At 49.1% G+C, this 18,413-nt stretch overlaps 1 protein-coding gene across 1 annotated transcript in view; it reads right to left on the reverse strand.

The window, feature by feature from the left end:
* The window catches only part of LOC147692218 (ras-related protein Rab-1B), a 183,588-nt gene that overhangs the window by 73,551 nt on the left and 91,624 nt on the right, over positions 1-18,413 (reverse strand). Inside the window, exons 3-4 of the mRNA XM_086938491.1 lie at positions 17,660-17,755; positions 15,824-15,919 (exon numbers count right to left, since the gene is read on the reverse strand). Of these exons, the coding sequence (XP_086794617.1) occupies positions 15,824-15,919; positions 17,660-17,755 (192 nt within the window). The remainder of the gene's footprint in view (positions 1-15,823; positions 15,920-17,659; positions 17,756-18,413) is intronic.

Below are 18,413 nucleotides of genomic sequence, written 5' to 3' on the forward strand. Positions count from 1 at the left end.
TGCTGTATTCGAAGTCCTTTCTAGACAGATTAGCTGTAGATGGCTACGAGTTTTGGAAAGGAACAATTGACCTTAAATCGGTTTGGGGTACCAAAGATTGGCAGGTACAAGGCACTGAGGCTTTGCACCGTGCAGGTCTCATCCCGAATCACATGTTGTTTCTAAAAATCGATCTACAAAAGACCAGAGACAGTCTAGCAAAGGAACATTTGCCCTCCACATCGAATGATGCGTTGCAGATCCCGGTAGTTGGCTGGCTACCCCAAGTTGGAGAACTGGTTCGAGAGAAGATCGATAACAAGAAAGAGTTTGGTCCCTCATATCATGCACCGGTTCGAGTTCTTGGAGTGAAGGGCACAAGAACAGTCATTTTACCACCACTTCCAGGTCGTAAGGAAAACAGATTTATTTTTTATTGACAATGTCAAGACACACAGGGTGGCCGATTCTTCATAGCATGACACCGGCTGTATCCTGTCCTTCCATGGTGAGGCATTCTGTGCTGGCAATAACTTCTGGTGCAGAACAGGAGGTGTCCCTCGAGATGCCTGCCATATCCAGTCCTTTGTTAAATACTATTCCTGTTACTAACGTTGATGAGCTGAACTACACCTATCCTGCTGACTTATCTATGCCAGATTTGCAGATTCGTTTGGCCGACCAGTCCAGATTCTCTTTTGACTCTGTTTCGGAACTTTCAAAGAAACCTTCAACTATAGCAAAATATGCCACCTTATTTAAAAAACATTTTTTAATTCCCCCTTGGACATACATTTGGTTGATTCTATTTTCATTTTACCTTTTTATGTCAATTGGTTTTGTGTTTTATTTTTTCCGCCTGATCGATGGTCACTATGTTAAAGAAAGAACAGGAATTCGGTACCTTAATGGAACATTGGCCCCTCTTTCCTCTTCACATTCAGCACACAGACTGAAACGAAACTTGAATACAGTCAACATTACTGCTTGGCCTGTCCTTGATGGGATTGTGTGGGATGCGGTTAGATTTCAAATACATGGGCCCACTGAAGTGATTAATGTTCCGAATGTGCTTAGAGTAAACATGGGGGATGTGATTAAACAAAATATACTTTCTGATTATTGGCTTATTCAGTCCGTAGAAGCATTATTCTCTGATTCGAAATACTAGGCTGCCTTTGATGCCGAGGATCTGTATTTAGATTCTATTAATTATGGTGATTTGTTTTGTTTTCAACATTATGGTAATCATTTTTTGCATAGGACAAATTCCAGGCGGGTTACTGTAAATTATACACAGTGGGAACACTGCCCTGCTCCATTGGGAGGCAGCTCCAATACATTTCTGAAAAAATACACTTATTTCACAGATTTTAATCAATCAAATCCCGAGTCATTTTATTTCAAAATGACACAAAAGTCCATGTCCAAAGTTAGATTTACCGATACAAAATTGCTGTATTCGAAGTCCTTTCTAGACAGATTAGCTGTAGATGGCTACGAGTTTTGGAAAGGAACAATTGACCTTAAATCGGTTTGGGGTACCAAAGATTGGCAGGTACAAGGCACTGAGGCTTTGCACCGTGCAGGTCTCATCCCGAATCACATGTTGTTTCTAAAAATCGATCTACAAAAGACCAGAGACAGTCTAGCAAAGGAACATTTGCCCTCCACATCGAATGATGCGTTGCAGATCCCGGTAGTTGGCTGGCTACCCCAAGTTGGAGAACTGGTTCGAGAGAAGATCGATAACAAGAAAGAGTTTGGTCCCTCATATCATGCACCGGTTCGAGTTCTTGGAGTGAAGGGCACAAGAACAGTCATTTTACCACCACTTCCAGGTCGTAAGGAAAACAGATTTATTTTTTATTGACAATGTCAAGACACACAGGGTGGCCGATTCTTCATAGCATGACACCGGCTGTATCCTGTCCTTCCATGGTGAGGCATTCTGTGCTGGCAATAACTTCTGGTGCAGAACAGGAGGTGTCCCTCGAGATGCCTGCCATATCCAGTCCTTTGTTAAATACTATTCCTGTTACTAACGTTGATGAGCTGAACTACACCTATCCTGCTGACTTATCTATGCCAGATTTGCAGATTCGTTTGGCCGACCAGTCCAGATTCTCTTTTGACTCTGTTTCAGAACTTTCAAAGAAACCTTCAACTATAGCAAAATATGCCACCTTATTTAAAAAACATTTTTTAATTCCCCCTTGGACATACATTTGGTTGATTCTATTTTCATTTTACCTTTTTATGTCAATTGGTTTTGTGTTTTATTTTTTCCGCCTGATCGATGGTCACTATGTTAAAGAAAGAACAGGAATTCGGTACCTTAATGGAACATTGGCCCCTCTTTCCTCTTCACATTCAGCACACAGACTGAAACGAAACTTGAATACAGTCAACATTACTGCTTGGCCTGTCCTTGATGGGATTGTGTGGGATGCGGTTAGATTTCAAATACATGGGCCCACTGAAGTGATTAATGTTCCGAATGTGCTTAGAGTAAACATGGGGGATGTGATTAAACAAAATATACTTTCTGATTATTGGCTTATTCAGTCCGTAGAAGCATTATTCTCTGATTCGAAATACTAGGCTGCCTTTGATGCCGAGGATCTGTATTTAGATTCTATTAATTATGGTGATTTGTTTTGTTTTCAACATTATGGTAATCATTTTTTGCATAGGACAAATTCCAGGCGGGTTACTGTAAATTATACACAGTGGGAACACTGCCCTGCTCCATTGGGAGGCAGCTCCAATACATTTCTGAAAAAATACACTTATTTCACAGATTTTAATCAATCAAATCCCGAGTCATTTTATTTCAAAATGACACAAAAGTCCATGTCCAAAGTTAGATTTACCGATACAAAATTGCTGTATTCGAAGTCCTTTCTAGACAGATTAGCTGTAGATGGCTACGAGTTTTGGAAAGGAACAATTGACCTTAAATCGGTTTGGGGTACCAAAGATTGGCAGGTACAAGGCACTGAGGCTTTGCACCGTGCAGGTCTCATCCCGAATCACATGTTGTTTCTAAAAATCGATCTACAAAAGACCAGAGACAGTCTAGCAAAGGAACATTTGCCCTCCACATCGAATGATGCGTTGCAGATCCCGGTAGTTGGCTGGCTACCCCAAGTTGGAGAACTGGTTCGAGAGAAGATCGATAACAAGAAAGAGTTTGGTCCCTCATATCATGCACCGGTTCGAGTTCTTGGAGTGAAGGGCACAAGAACAGTCATTTTACCACCACTTCCAGGTCGTAAGGAAAACAGATTTATTTTTTATTGACAATGTCAAGACACACAGGGTGGCCGATTCTTCATAGCATGACACCGGCTGTATCCTGTCCTTCCATGGTGAGGCATTCTGTGCTGGCAATAACTTCTGGTGCAGAACAGGAGGTGTCCCTCGAGATGCCTGCCATATCCAGTCCTTTGTTAAATACTATTCCTGTTACTAACGTTGATGAGCTGAACTACACCTATCCTGCTGACTTATCTATGCCAGATTTGCAGATTCGTTTGGCCGACCAGTCCAGATTCTCTTTTGACTCTGTTTCGGAACTTTCAAAGAAACCTTCAACTATAGCAAAATATGCCACCTTATTTAAAAAACATTTTTTAATTCCCCCTTGGACATACATTTGGTTGATTCTATTTTCATTTTACCTTTTTATGTCAATTGGTTTTGTGTTTTATTTTTTCCGCCTGATCGATGGTCACTATGTTAAAGAAAGAACAGGAATTCGGTACCTTAATGGAACATTGGCCCCTCTTTCCTCTTCACATTCAGCACACAGACTGAAACGAAACTTGAATACAGTCAACATTACTGCTTGGCCTGTCCTTGATGGGATTGTGTGGGATGCGGTTAGATTTCAAATACATGGGCCCACTGAAGTGATTAATGTTCCGAATGTGCTTAGAGTAAACATGGGGGATGTGATTAAACAAAATATACTTTCTGATTATTGGCTTATTCAGGCCGTAGAAGCATTATTCTCTGATTCGAAATACTATGCTGCCTTTGATGCCGAGGATCTGTATTTAGATTCTATTAATTATGGTGATTTGTTTTGTTTTCAACATTATGGTAATCATTTTTTGCATAGGACAAATTCCAGGCGGGTTACTGTAAATTATACACAGTGGGAACACTGCCCTGCTCCATTGGGAGGCAGCTCCAATACATTTCTGAAAAAATACACTTATTTCACAGATTTTAATCAATCAAATCCCGAGTCATTTTATTTCAAAATGACACAAAAGTCCATGTCCAAAGTTAGATTTACCGATACAAAATTGCTGTATTCGAAGTCCTTTCTAGACAGATTAGCTGTAGATGGCTACGAGTTTTGGAAAGGAACAATTGACCTTAAATCGGTTTGGGGTACCAAAGATTGGCAGGTACAAGGCACTGAGGCTTTGCACCGTGCAGGTCTCATCCCGAATCACATGTTGTTTCTAAATTCATCCATTTTCCAAACAACATGCTTTGGATTGTGTTGGACAGGCCACGTGAAGGGCCGCTCTCCCCCGGCTCGACCAGGCCCGAGCCCGGTCACACAAGTACCACACACCACCATTGCACGTCCTCCGTCCCCTCAGGGACCCCTGCCTTCAAACATATCGACCTCATGGGCCCGATCCACTGCCGGCCCACGCGCCCAGCCTGGGCCGCCATCTTGGACACTTCATCACGAGGCCGCCTGGCCCCCGATCGACCTCAACCCTGGGCCTAGCCCGGCCTCAGACATTCCGGCACCACCCTCCACCCAGGAGGTGAGCGGGCTACTTGGCAAGTCAATGGGAGAAAGAGGTGCCGATGGCTCTCCCCCGCCAAGTGCCGCTCGCCCATCACCTCCCCGGGCGCTGGCTCCACCCCCCTGCTGGGTGTCTGGACTCCCTCATCCCGGACCTCCCGACCTCCAAGTGCGAGGGTCCGGACATCAAAGCACGCCAGCCCTATAACTGGGGCAGCTCCAGAGCAGGAAGGCAGTTGTATCTTGGAGTCGAGAGACGTAAAGAGGAACTCATCCTGGACGGACTACTGGCGCTGCCGTAGCTCTGTCCTGTGCACCATCATCCTGCCTGTTGGCGCTGCCACAGCCGTCGTAACCTACAGTCTTCATCGTCGTCGGGACCTGCTGGCGTGGCCGCGGACCGTTGTAACCGTCATCTTTCCTTCATCCATCTCGGGACCTGCTTGGCTCCTCCACGGCCCGATCATCTCAACGCCGAGCTCGAGGATTGAGAGCTACTTCGTACTCATTGGTAATTAAGACTGTCCCGCTACCCCTTTCCTCAGCCAAAGACTTGAATCGAGGGGACCCCTGAGTCCAGACCTCCTTGTATCATACCATCGTAACCTAAGAATTGCCTATAAAGTCTCGTTAACCTTCAGTCTTGTGTGGTGTCCGTCTGTGGGGGGGGAAGTTACTTGTCTGTACAGTCGTTGGAGGCAGCTCTCCCCGGAGACCTCTCCCCGTAATCTCGGCCGACCTTCCCGGTCCGTCTAACATTGGTGGCCAGCGACGGGATCCGAATCACCGCATAACGTACAGAGAGTAGCTCACCCCACAACGAACCACAATGACAACTAAAGAAAGCGGATCAACTGAGAAGTTCCAAAGGGAAAAACTAGAGGAATACAGTCATCGTGAACTAAAGCAGTTCTGCATCGAACTAGGTATCGCTACCACCGGACTAAGCACCAAGGACGATTTTAAGCATGCCCTAGAATCTTGGGCAGAGACCAGGGATGCCGAAGCCCCTGAGCAAAGCACCGCGAACAAAACCAGCACGGCCCCTGAAGGGCAAAGAACCGGTCTCTCGCAAGACGAAATCCAAGAAAGAGAAAAAACCCGACTACACGAGCTAGAAATGGCCCGACTCAAGATGGACGTAGAACTCAAATTGGCCGAACAAAAAATCAACTTAGAGCACCTACGTCTCCGAGAAGAAAGAGAGGAGAAACAGAGACAAAGGGAGCTCGAGGAAAAGAAACTGGCGTACGAGCACGAACGGAACCTAGCCGAGATCAACCTGCGCAAACAGAATAAAGAGTTAGGGGTGCCCGAGAGACCGCACACCCCAGGGACCACGGAAAAAAAGGTACACATCCCCAAGGATGTGGTCCGAGAATATTTCCGAGAAGACGACATCCAGCAATGGTTTAAGGCCTATGAAATCGCTATGACTGCACACCGGATCGATAGAAACGATTGGGGAGCCGGCCTATGGGGCAGATTCCTCAATGAGGGCCGCGATACCCTGTTACAGCTCCCAGACCACCAGATGACCTCCTACGACCATATGAAAGCGGCCCTCCTCACCCGCTATGGCCTCACACCCGAGATGTACCGTCAGAGGTTCCGAGACTGCACACGCATCCCGGGTACAACTTGGGTGGACTATGTCACGTACTTTAGCAGAGCTTTCGAAGGCTGGATCAAAGGAAACAACGTCACGACCTACGAGCAGCTGTTCAATCTGATGGTATGGGAGCATCTGTCCAACAATTGCTTCATTGAACTACGCCAACACCTCCTCGACAGCAAGTTAACCGATCCCCGGCAGCTCGCAGCCGAAGCTGACCGGTGGGAGATCACCAGAGTGGGCCGGAATGGGTCCTACGAGCAGAGCAGGAACAACAATGGTCACTACCGACCCAGAGGAGGAGGAGGGGGCCAAGGACGAGGAAGAGACAACACTCCGGCCGCCCCGCTACCAGCACCACCCCCCCGGCCAACCGGGGCAGCACCCTGGCGCGACCGGGGTACAGAGCCAATGTCACGTGCCACCGATGCCAACGAGTCGGCCACTATGCAAACGACCCAAGCTGCCCGCAGTATCAGAGTCCAAAACCCCGCCAAGTGGCCGCCGCGGCACTAGGGGAAGAACAGATCTCCGAGGAACAAGAAACAGGCGAGCAAGAGTATCAGGAGTGGGAGCCAGCCGCCATGACTCTCGCGTGCTTAGGGGGACGAGACATGGTCCCGCGGGTCCCCCTACCCGCTAACACCCGGAAGTACAGCCAATGGGTGAACATCAATGGACAACGGGCCGAAGCCCTTCGGGACACCGGGGCCAGTGTGACAGCCGTCCGCTGTCACCTGGTGACCCCAGAACAATATCTACCGAACATTCTCTGCCCGGTGCGATCAGCCGACAACTCGGAAAGTCTGTGTCGGATGGCCTGCGTCCCCTTTGAGTGGGGAGGGGTCGCCGGCATGTTGAAGGTGACGGTCCGAGACGACGCCCCCGTGGACTGCCTCCTCGGAAATGACCTAGAGAGCTCCCCGTGGGCAGCCGTGGAGCGGAAAGAACACTTGGGGATGTTAGGCGTCCCGGACTGGGCGTGCGTCACCACCCGGTCCATGGCCGCCCGTGCCAACCATCACCCGGAAGAACCAGAATGGCCGGCGCCACCGCCTCCGGTCGCCCCAGCCGAGACCTCCGACCATGACACCCCCCTCGAACCTGCTCAACCCTCCGACCTCGCTAACCTTGACCAGTGGGCCCAAGAGGGGGGCCCAAGAGGGGGGCCCACCCAAGAACAATTTCGCCAGGAACAGAAGACCTGTCCCTCCCTAGAGGGACTTCGCCAACAAGCGCTCGCCCAAAGCGCAGGGGATACCTCCGGAACTCATTGGGTCTACTGGGACAGTGATCTGTTGTACAGCGAGCAAAGAATCGCCGAGCTGGGGGCCAACCGAGTACTAGTAGTGCCCCTCCGCTTTAGAGACTTTCTGTTAAACCTGGCCCACGATGTCCCCCTGGCAGGGCACCTGGGACAAGATAAGACCTACAGTCGCCTAGTGACCCACTTCTTCTGGCCAAAAATGAGAAACGATGTGCACCAGCATTGCCGATCTTGCCCCACGTGCCAAGCCAGTGGGAAGAGCGGCCGCAAACTAAAGGCCCCCTTGCAACCTTTTCCAGTAGTCACGACCCCATTTGAGAGGGTCGGAATAGACATTGTGGGACCCCTGGACCCGCGTACAAAACAAGGCCATCGCTTCATCCTGGTGCTAGTGGACCACGCCACCCGCTACCCCGAGGCTGTTCCTCTCCGGACCGTGACAGCCCCAGTGGTCGGCCGGGCCCTGATGGGGATCTTCTCCCGTGTAGGGTTCCCCCGAGAAGTCGTCAGCGACAGAGGCACGAACTTTATCTCTAAATACATGAAATCCCTCTGGCAACAGTGTGGGGTCACCTACCGATTCACGACCCCCTATCACCCCCAAGGGAACGGACTGGTTGAGCGGTTCAACCGCACGCTAAAAGGGATGATCGGGGGATTGGAAGAGCCCCTCCGTCGCCAGTGGGATGTGCTGCTACCGTGCCTCCTCTTCGCCTACCGAGAGGTCCCACAGAAATCCCTAGGCTTCAGCCCATTTGAACTGCTATACGGGCACCCAGTACGGGGGCCGCTCAGCCTGATCAAGGAAGGCTGGGAGATGCCTCCGGCCAAGAACCCTCCAGATGTCTTCCGGTACCTCCTCACCCTCCGCAACCAGTCCCGGCGGTTCAGAGACCTAGCAAAAGCCAACCTAGAGGCCAGTCAAGAGGACATGAAAAAATGGTATGACCAGAACGCCTCATCCATTGAATTCGAACCGGGACAACAGGTATGGGTAATGTCCCCCACGGAGCCATGCGCCCTCCAAGACAAATGGACGGGGCCCTTCAAGGTAATCGAGCGCAAGGGCCCTGCCACCTATCTGATCGATATGGAGTCCTCCCGGAACCCACTCCGAGTTCTCCACACCAACAGACTGAAACCCCACCTTGCACGAACAGAACTCAGCCTACTGATGGCCACAGACAATGGGGTTGAAGACGACTCCGAGCCTCTCCCCGACCTCCTGCGGACCCAGGAGCAGGACGGATCCGTGAATGGGGTCCGACTCTCGGAGACCCTCACCAGAGAACAACGCCAAGAGTGCCAAGCCCTCCTGTCACAGTTCGCCAGTCTGTTCTCCCTCACCCCAGGTGTCACTTCCTGGTGTGTACACGATGTGGACACAGGCGACAGCTCTCCTATCCGCCACCGGGCCTACCGCGTACCTGATCGGGTACGGGCCTGCATCCAGGCGGAAGTGGCCAAAATGCTCACGCTCGGGGTCATCGAGCCCTCCGACAGTCCATGGGCCAGCCCGGTCGTACTGGTCCCCAAAGCAGCCGCCCCCGGAGCCACACCAGAACTCCGGTTCTGCGTCGACTACCGGGGCCTGAATGAAGTCACCAAAACAGACGCACACCCCATCCCCCGGGCAGATGAACTGGTCGACCGAATGGGAGCTGCCCGCTTCCTCAGCATCTTCGACCTGACAGCAGGTTATTGGCAGATCGGCCTCACCCCCCGAGCACAAGAACGTTCTGCCTTCTCCACCCCCGATGGTCACTACCATTTTACGGTCATGCCCTTCGGCATGAAGAATGCCCCAGCGACTTTCCAACGGCTCGTCAATCAGGTCCTGGCGGGGCTCGAAGGGTTCAGCGCCGCCTACCTCGACGACATCGCTGTGTACAGCCACCATTGGACCGAGCACCTTCACCACCTCCGAGCAGTGCTGCAAGCCCTTCAGCGAGCTGGCCTCACGATCAAGGCCAGCAAGTGTCAAATTGGACAAGGGTCTGTGACCTACCTCGGACACCAGGTGGGAAGCGGCCTAGTGGCCCCTCTACAGCTGAAAATTGCCGCCATCCAGAACTGGCAGCCCCCTATCACCCAAACCGAGGTACGAGCCTTCCTGGGCCTCACGGGCTATTACCGAAGGTTCGTGAAAGACTATGGTACCATAGTGGGGCCTCTCACAGAACTCACGTCAAAGAATCAGCCCAAGAAAGTGAACTGGACCTCAGAGTGTCAAACGGCATTCGAACAGTTGAAGGCCGCCATGTGTTCCGCCCCTGTGCTCCAGGCCCCCGACTACAGCCGGGAGTTCATCGTCCAGACGGACGCCTCCGACCAGGGCATTGGGGCGGTCCTGTCTCAAGTGAACACCGAAGGCCTCGATCAACCGGTGGCCTTCATCAGCCGGAGACTCCTACCACGGGAGCAACGCTGGAGCACCATAGAGAGGGAAGCCTTCGCGGTGGTATGGGCCCTCAAGAAGCTCCGGCCCTACCTTTTTGGCACCCACTTTCGGGTGCAGACCGACCACCGACCCCTGCAGTGGCTGATGCATATGCGGGGGGAAAACCCAAAGTTGCTACGCTGGTCCATCTCCCTGCAAGGTATGGACTTCACAGTCGAACACCGGCCCGGGTCAGATCACGCCAACGCGGATGGCCTGTCCCGGTTTTTCCGCCTCGACGAGGAGAGTCCCCAAGAGGATGGGTAGCTCTCCCCGCCTTCAGCTGGGGGGGACGCATGTTGGACAGGCCACGTGAAGGGCCGCTCTCCCCCGGCTCGACCAGGCCCGAGCCCGGTCACACAAGTACCACACACCACCATTGCACGTCCTCCGTCCCCTCAGGGACCCCTGCCTTCAAACATATCGACCTCATGGGCCCGATCCACTGCCGGCCCACGCGCCCAGCCTGGGCCGCCATCTTGGACACTTCATCACGAGGCCGCCTGGCCCCCGATCGACCTCAACCCTGGGCCTTGCCCGGCCTCAGACATTCCGGCACCACCCTCCACCCAGGAGGTGAGCGGGCTACTTGGCAAGTCAATGGGAGAAAGAGGTGCCGATGGCTCTCCCCCGCCAAGTGCCGCTCGCCCATCACCTCCCCGGGCGCTGGCTCCACCCCCCTGCTGGGTGTCTGGACTCCCTCATCCCGGACCTCCCGACCTCCAAGTGCGAGGGTCCGGACATCAAAGCACGCCAGCCCTATAACTGGGGCAGCTCCAGAGCAGGAAGGCAGTTGTATCTTGGAGTCGAGAGACGTAAAGAGGAACTCATCCTGGACGGACTACTGGCGCTGCCGTAGCTCTGTCCTGTGCACCATCATCCTGCCTGTTGGCGCTGCCACAGCCGTCGTAACCTACAGTCTTCATCGTCGTCGGGACCTGCTGGCGTGGCCGCGGACCGTTGTAACCGTCATCTTTCCTTCATCCATCTCGGGACCTGCTTGGCTCCTCCACGGCCCGATCATCTCAACGCCGAGCTCGAGGATTGAGAGCTACTTCGTACTCATTGGTAATTAAGACTGTCCCGCTACCCCTTTCCTCAGCCAAAGACTTGAATCGAGGGGACCCCTGAGTCCAGACCTCCTTGTATCATACCATCGTAACCTAAGAATTGCCTATAAAGTCTCGTTAACCTTCAGTCTTGTGTGGTGTCCGTCTGTGGGGGGGAAGTTACTTGTCTGTACAGTCGTTGGAGGCAGCTCTCCCCGGAGACCTCTCCCCGTAATCTCGGCCGACCTTCCCGGTCCGTCTAACAGATTGGCTACTTCTAAAAAATTAAATACACCAATCATCCCAGATTTAGAGGAATATTCAGGTTGGGGTAATTATACTGAATTGTCCATTCATGAGTTGCAAGCTCTATTGCACAATTCATCCTTTAACGTTTCCAGTTTGGATTCCAAGGGTTGGCTGATGTGGCATAGGAGTGCTGATTCTTGCCAACGTCGTTTTCTGGGTTTGGCTGAAGGGTTCACAGAAGTCAGACCTGATCCCCGTTTTGAAGATGATTATACTGTCACAACTTATTCTGTGGGGAAGCTGTGTCAGAATTGGTTACAACATTCCACGTTGGCTGCAGTTAAACTACATTTGTCTCAATTAACTGAAAATGTGGATTTAAACGATTTTATAAAAGGCCCAGCTAAAGGTAGATCTAAACGGTGGATTTATGCAGTTTACAATGAAATTTGGAAAGTTTCTCAAATTGAGGCTGCTAAGCGCCTAAGGGCAATTGATCAAGCAAATTTAGAAAAAGGGCTTGCAGTTGTCGATAACAGTATTAACACGCTTTCTTCCCGAATTTACACGTTGAACAATATTGTGTCTTCTGTTGTTGACATTGTGCATGATGAAGTGTCCGTATTGTATCATGGTCAAAATCAATTGCGTTCTGTCATGCAGTTTGCTTGGACACTACAGACTCTGAAGGCTAGTCGAGTGCCTTGGAGTTATATGAACGTCTCATCACTATTTGCCCCATTTAATTTGACTGACAAGCAGCGCATGCTTTCCATGCGAGATGCATCATTTTCTATGTTACAAATTGAAAAATTAGAATCTTTGCCCTTTTCTGTAGCTGAGGCAGCTGCTGCTACATGGCTTATCCATGGTATTATTACTTTACCATTTGCTCTGTATAAATTTACAAATTGTATGCGATATATTGCTATAGGGCGATATGAACCATTAGGCAGTGCTTTCCTCCACGAGACATGGTCTTTACCATACACATACAGATGTCTAAAGGAGGGGAAGGAAGTGAATCTGAATGGTGAAGAATGCACACAGTCGCCTGACCGTTCACTGATATGCAGACACATCCAGTTGCATGGTTCTTGTAATCAGGACCGGCCTAATTTAGCTTGTGTTTTAAAAGGCACACCGGTTCCTGCAATAGTTCCCACATTCACTTTATTGTCTAACGGTAGTTATTTACTTTTGAATAACGAGATGTGTTTTGGGTTAATGGTCGGTATCGCCTATGTGGTTACTGTATCAGAACGTGTGGTGTGTTGCAAGAACGTGTTATATCCACCCACGCATGGAAATTCAGATGTTTCCATTTGGCCGCGAATCCCAACCTTGAGAGCGGAGTTCAACGGTTTGAGCCGAATAAGAGCCCTTTTGTCTCAGAAAGAAGTGGCCCTGAGCTCGGCCCGTGAAACTTATGTCCTTCACATAGCTTACACACGCACAGAGGTGCAGGCACTTTTAAATACTGACTTGCCGTTTCATTTCTGCGAGCTGGTTCATCAGATCTTTAATGCCTCCTCCACGTCTGGAATCGCACATTTTTTTTAATTGGTTAGCAGTGGTCTTGTGACAACGTTTGAAAAAGTATTTGGTATTATCCCTGCTTTCTTTCATTCTATATTCGCAAGTTTGTTTGGCGGATTCCCTGTTTTGCTGGCTGCAGGCTGCAGGCGTTTTGGTCATATTTTGCTTTATAAAACATGGATGCCCATCCTGCACAAGGAGCCGCTCAGCCCCTTCTAATACTGTTTCGCAACCGGATGCTTGAATACTATGGCACCTTACCGCTTGCGACTTTGAGCACGGCTTTTGGATTGTCGTTTCGATTTTCCTATTTCACATGTGTCCAGCCTGTGTTTCATTGCCTGAGCTGTGATTTCGACTGGGCCATTGATTTGTGTCTCTGCTTGACGACTTCTCCTGACGTCGATTTTGATCAGCTGATGAGCCCCGTAGTTGCTCACGAGTTGGTTTGTTCTGGCGAAAGGGTTATGGCCGTGGCAGCGATGCATGGACTAATGGGTCAGTGGGACATATCCGCAGCGGCGCATGACTTTCTGGCATATAGCGTTCTCGAGAACCCACTGAGTTGTCCTCTGATGTTGCTAGAGGATTCGGTGCTGGAGGAGCACGTATGTTCTTTCCCATTACTTAATTGGATGGCTGAACTGTTTTCGGATGATGACAGTGATTTCATGTTGGAAGCTGTGGCTACCTATTTCGCATATTCTATCCACCCATGAGTGGCTTTGGAGACTTTAATTATAATGGCACGTGACTTTTTAGTAATTCTGAATGGTGCCTTTTCTGTTACGAACATTCAACTTTTATATGGTCTGGGCCTATGATTTTATACATGGCCTCAAGTTCTAATTTTTTATGTTTTTGTGTGGCCACTATAGGCATTCATACATATTTTGAAGTATTATTTCTTACATATAGTTACATACATTTAGCTTGGCTCAATATTGTTGAACTCTGTTTTCATGTTTTGCCTCTCATATAGTATTGGCTTATATTTTTTTCCCTTTTTTAACCGTCCTCGGATCATTGGGGGGGTGTCATATGGTAACTGCGTTTCTATATATTGTGTTAAGTTAGCATGAGTTAAATGTTTAAACGACATTTTCCTTCGGCTTCAGTTTGCACACGACACCTAATTGTTATTGTAGCTTTCAACCTAGACGAAAGATGTGATTTATTTGAGAATAATATGTTATTGCTCTGATATCAGTCGTGCTTGGTACAACTGTCTGCACACTGAGAACTGCACCCTCTAAGAATAACCTAACACAAGGTTGCTGAGAGCCTGATCCTCGCACCACATTAGACATAACACAAATAATGTTGCTGCCAACATTGGGCTCTACGCGGGTTTAAGATAGAGTTACAGGGAATGAATCAACACACTTGATGCTTCACATGCAGAGAGCTGGTAGCGGTTGATGTGATCTGCTCCTACTGACCATTAGAGGTATGGGCCCGCCCTGCTAAAAACCCAAATGAGACCTTCTTAGATATAATATAATATGCTAAATAGGGTACGCGAAATATAGGTGATACAAACTTTATATAGATTTTGCATTATAATATGCTATCACCGTTCGCTTACTATGGACTAGTGACTATGCTGTTAACTCTAGTTTTTATAATATGTATGTTGATATTATATAAGATACTGCGTTTGAGAACCTTGCATTGAGAAATAAATATTTCAAACTTGCACGTGTGTTCTTTGACTCCCAGTTTTTGTTTGAAATGATTATATAGCGAAAGAGTGTTCATGTGTTCCACGATACCAGAGGTACCCTAAGTTCATGTTCTGGATTGTCTAAGTCATTGGGAAGTGGTTAGTACCAATGAGACACTGTAGCTAGCTTGGTAAGGGGATTTCCGATACCAAATTGAGTTTTGGGACACCCTAACTCACCCAGGTTCTAGATCTCTGTGCACAGTTCTGTGGGAGAACGGAAACCCTGCTACAACCCTGCACACTCCCACACTGCTCACCCTGCACACTCCCACACTGCTCACCCTGCACACTCCCACACTGCTCACCCTGCACACTCCCACACTGCTCACCCTGCACACTCCCACACTGCTCACCCTGCACACTCCCACACTGCTCACCCTGCACACTCCCACACTGCTCACCCTGCACACTTACACCCTGCTAGCCCTGGACACCCACACACTGCTCACCCTGCACACTCACACACTGCTACCCCTGCACAATTACACACTGCTAGCCCTGGACACCGACACACTGCTCACCCTGCATACTCGCACACTGCTCACCCTGCACACTTGCACAACGTTCACCCTGCACACTTGCACACTGCTTGCCCTGCACACGCTCACACACTGCTGGCCCCGGACACCAACACACTGCTCACCCTGCATACTCACACACTGCTCACCCAGCACACTTACACACTGCTCACTCTACACACTTACACACTGCACACCCTACACATTAACACACTGCTCACCCTGCACACTTACACAATGGCAGGCAATTTCAAACAGTTGTGAAGAAGACGGTACTAAAGAGAGCCACTCAGTAAACAGGGTGTTCCTAGGGGCCGAAACAATGTCCATAAAAAAAAACAATGGCCATCATATTCTATAAACAACTGACCCAAGTCTATCAAATTCCCCAAAGATCACAGTGACAGGGTGTTTAATTCATTAAAGTACAGAGCCCTAGTATCTAACCAAAATAATTTCCAGCAATACTCAGTCACTGTTAGTTTCTCTTACTGTCCAAGGGATTTTGAAAGAACCCCCTTTACCCCAGCCATATTAGAGTTAAATCTCTCTTGGTGGGCACAATACCTCCTCACAGTATAAAAGTTTCCTATTCAGTGTGCCAAAAGCGCAGTGTAAAACATTCCAACACTCAGCTGTGTTTAAAGTCGTTCCTTACCTGGTCGGTGACGTCGTACACCACAATGATACCGTGAGCCCCTCTATAGTAACTGGAGGTGATTGTCCGGAACCGCTCCTGACCAGCTGTGTCCCACTGAAAGGGTAAAAGTAGACAGAGCAGACAATTAGCAGGCAGGTAATGAAGAGTCTGGTATTTGACAAAGGGGGAAATGGAACTGCAGTGTTCCCCATACGCATTTTAGCATACATAGCAGATACTGAAGACCCCTCCTATCCCCATGAGTTATGACTGAACCTCTAGAACACGCCTCACTCCTGCTTCAGTGTCCCCAGCCCTGTGCAGCAAAAACATCTCAAGAAACCATCGGTTCATGGTCCCGAAGAAGAAAAAGGAGCGTGAAGGCCAAAAAATAGTAGAATGTTTTAATCAATGATTCTCTTGGGGAGGCGGTAATAGGAAGGGGCAGCAGAGTAAGGGTGGTAGCATTGGAAGCATAAATAAAATGGAGGAACGAGGGCTTTTAAGAAACCGGTCCAGCATATATGCCCAGTAACATGTAGAACAATAGGGTATGCAGTTCCTAAGGAGGGGAAGAAAGGGGGGAAAAGGGAAGGAAGGGGATAGGTAATCAGGTAGGAGAAGGACTAAAGAGGGGAGAGCTCCAATAAGGGGCAAGGGCCCTCACACACCTAAAGAGATGTCATGCTTCATCATAGGGCAGCTCCTCGTTGGGTTGGCGCTGCAATGCCCAGCGGGCCCTGCAGGGGGGCTCTTTGCCAGAGGTCTTTAGAGTTAGAAGCCAGGAGGCCCTTTCTGTGGAGGTCGAGAGGCAAAGGGTGGTGAGTAGAGTGGGTGCAGAACATGTGTTAAAAATAGCTAGGAGTGCTCCAGGGAACCTTTATTAGCTGGACACTTGTGCTATAGTTAAAAACGAGACTTCAAGAGTCTTGGCTAGCAGGGGGAATTTGACCTGCTCTAGCTCAGTGTGTGGGGTGACGAGTGTTGGTGGTTCAAAGGTCGACATGTTTCACGCCTTTAACAGCTAGTGGATGTGCAGTGCTTCTTCAGGACCAGGGAAGAAAAAAAACATTAACTACTCTTACAAGTAGGAGATGGTCATAGGGGTATTCAAAATAGTACCGTCCCTATTAAATGGAATAAAGTTAAACCAAAAAGGAGGGGGGCAGCTTGAAAAGCCAAGTGATTCGTCCTTCTAGCAAACATATGGAGGGGTAAATAGGGGCTTCAACCAGGACATCCAAGGTAATCCACAACAATGGTGAAAGCGAATACCCATCTGCTCAGTGTACTCCTACGTGGGACCTACCCACGGCCGGGATCCTGGGAAGATGTCTTTAGTCCTTCTCCTACCGGATTACCTATTCCCTTCCTTCCTTCCTTTCGCCCCCCCTTTCTTCCCCTCCCCACTCCCCTCCTTAGGAACTGCATGACAATATTGTTCTACATGGTAGTATTGGTAGCCAATGCCTCAGAGTTACAAGAATCGGATCTAGAGCAGAAGATGACTGGGAGTTCCCTCCTTTACGTCCAGAAATCTGGTTTAGGAAGTGACTAAAAGATTAGCTGATGTAAGGCAGTACTTGAGTTATGCCAGGAATTAGTTCAGTGCTAGAATTGAGACAGCTAACTGGAATTTCCCACCATTGAAGTACAAAGGATATGTGGGCAAAGGAGGGAGTAGTGTGCAAACAGCTGAGGTTTGGGGAAGATCGGAGATAAGGGATTCCTTGTGGGGTCTACGCAACACAGAGAAAGGGCAGAGATGGAAGGGCATGATAATTAGCAAAAACTGTTTGGCCACCAAGGTGAAAGTCTCTTCAGGCTCTAGTGCTAACTCATACACATACTCACGATTTGCAGCTTGATGGTTTTCCCATCCAGCTCTATAGTTCGGATCTTGAAGTCCACCCCGATTGTGCTGATGTAGCTCTCGGTGTACGTGTCATCCTAAAAGGAAGGGAGCATTTAGCATTGGTAACTTTTCATGCAGACTTTCAGACATCTATTCACTCAATATCCACCAATGGCCATAGCCCAAGGGCCTTAGAATTTAATTTTGAAGTGGGGAGAGAGAAGATAATGGCTCAACGCATTTAGATTTGCAAGAGCCCACAGTAAAAATAAAGAGTGCACAACAACAAAATGCCTCTTTTTTTAATCTCAGGCTTAATTCCAAACAGTCAACCACTGCCTAACCGCATGATACTACTAAAAGAACTAAGGCTAAAAGTATAGCATTATCTTATTTTTACATTTAGCTCCATATAAAAATTAGAAGGCAGGACTGGAAGTAAATAGGACTGGGTGGATTATTCAGAGACATTTTCTATTACTGTTGATCGGGTTTCAGTAATAACAGCTTTGTAATGCCCAGGGCAAACATTACTCTGTCAAGCATTAGAAAAAATCCTAGAGTGGTGTACAGAGAGCCAACGGCACAAGGCTTCATTCAACCAAGCAGTAAGTTGCCACTTTGAGCCCAATGTCAGCCCTGGGCTGGAACTGGGCATAAAGAGCTATTAGGAGCAGAGCTTTTTTTTCAGGATGAAGTTGAGACAGGAAAGTGTGTGGGTGCTGGAGCTGTGCTGAGAACATGTTACCAGGA

The sequence above is a fragment of the Lissotriton vulgaris genome, chromosome 9 (genome assembly GCF_964263255.1).
Source record: "Lissotriton vulgaris chromosome 9, aLisVul1.2, whole genome shotgun sequence".
In the NCBI taxonomy this organism is placed as follows: Eukaryota; Metazoa; Chordata; class Amphibia; order Caudata; family Salamandridae; genus Lissotriton; species Lissotriton vulgaris.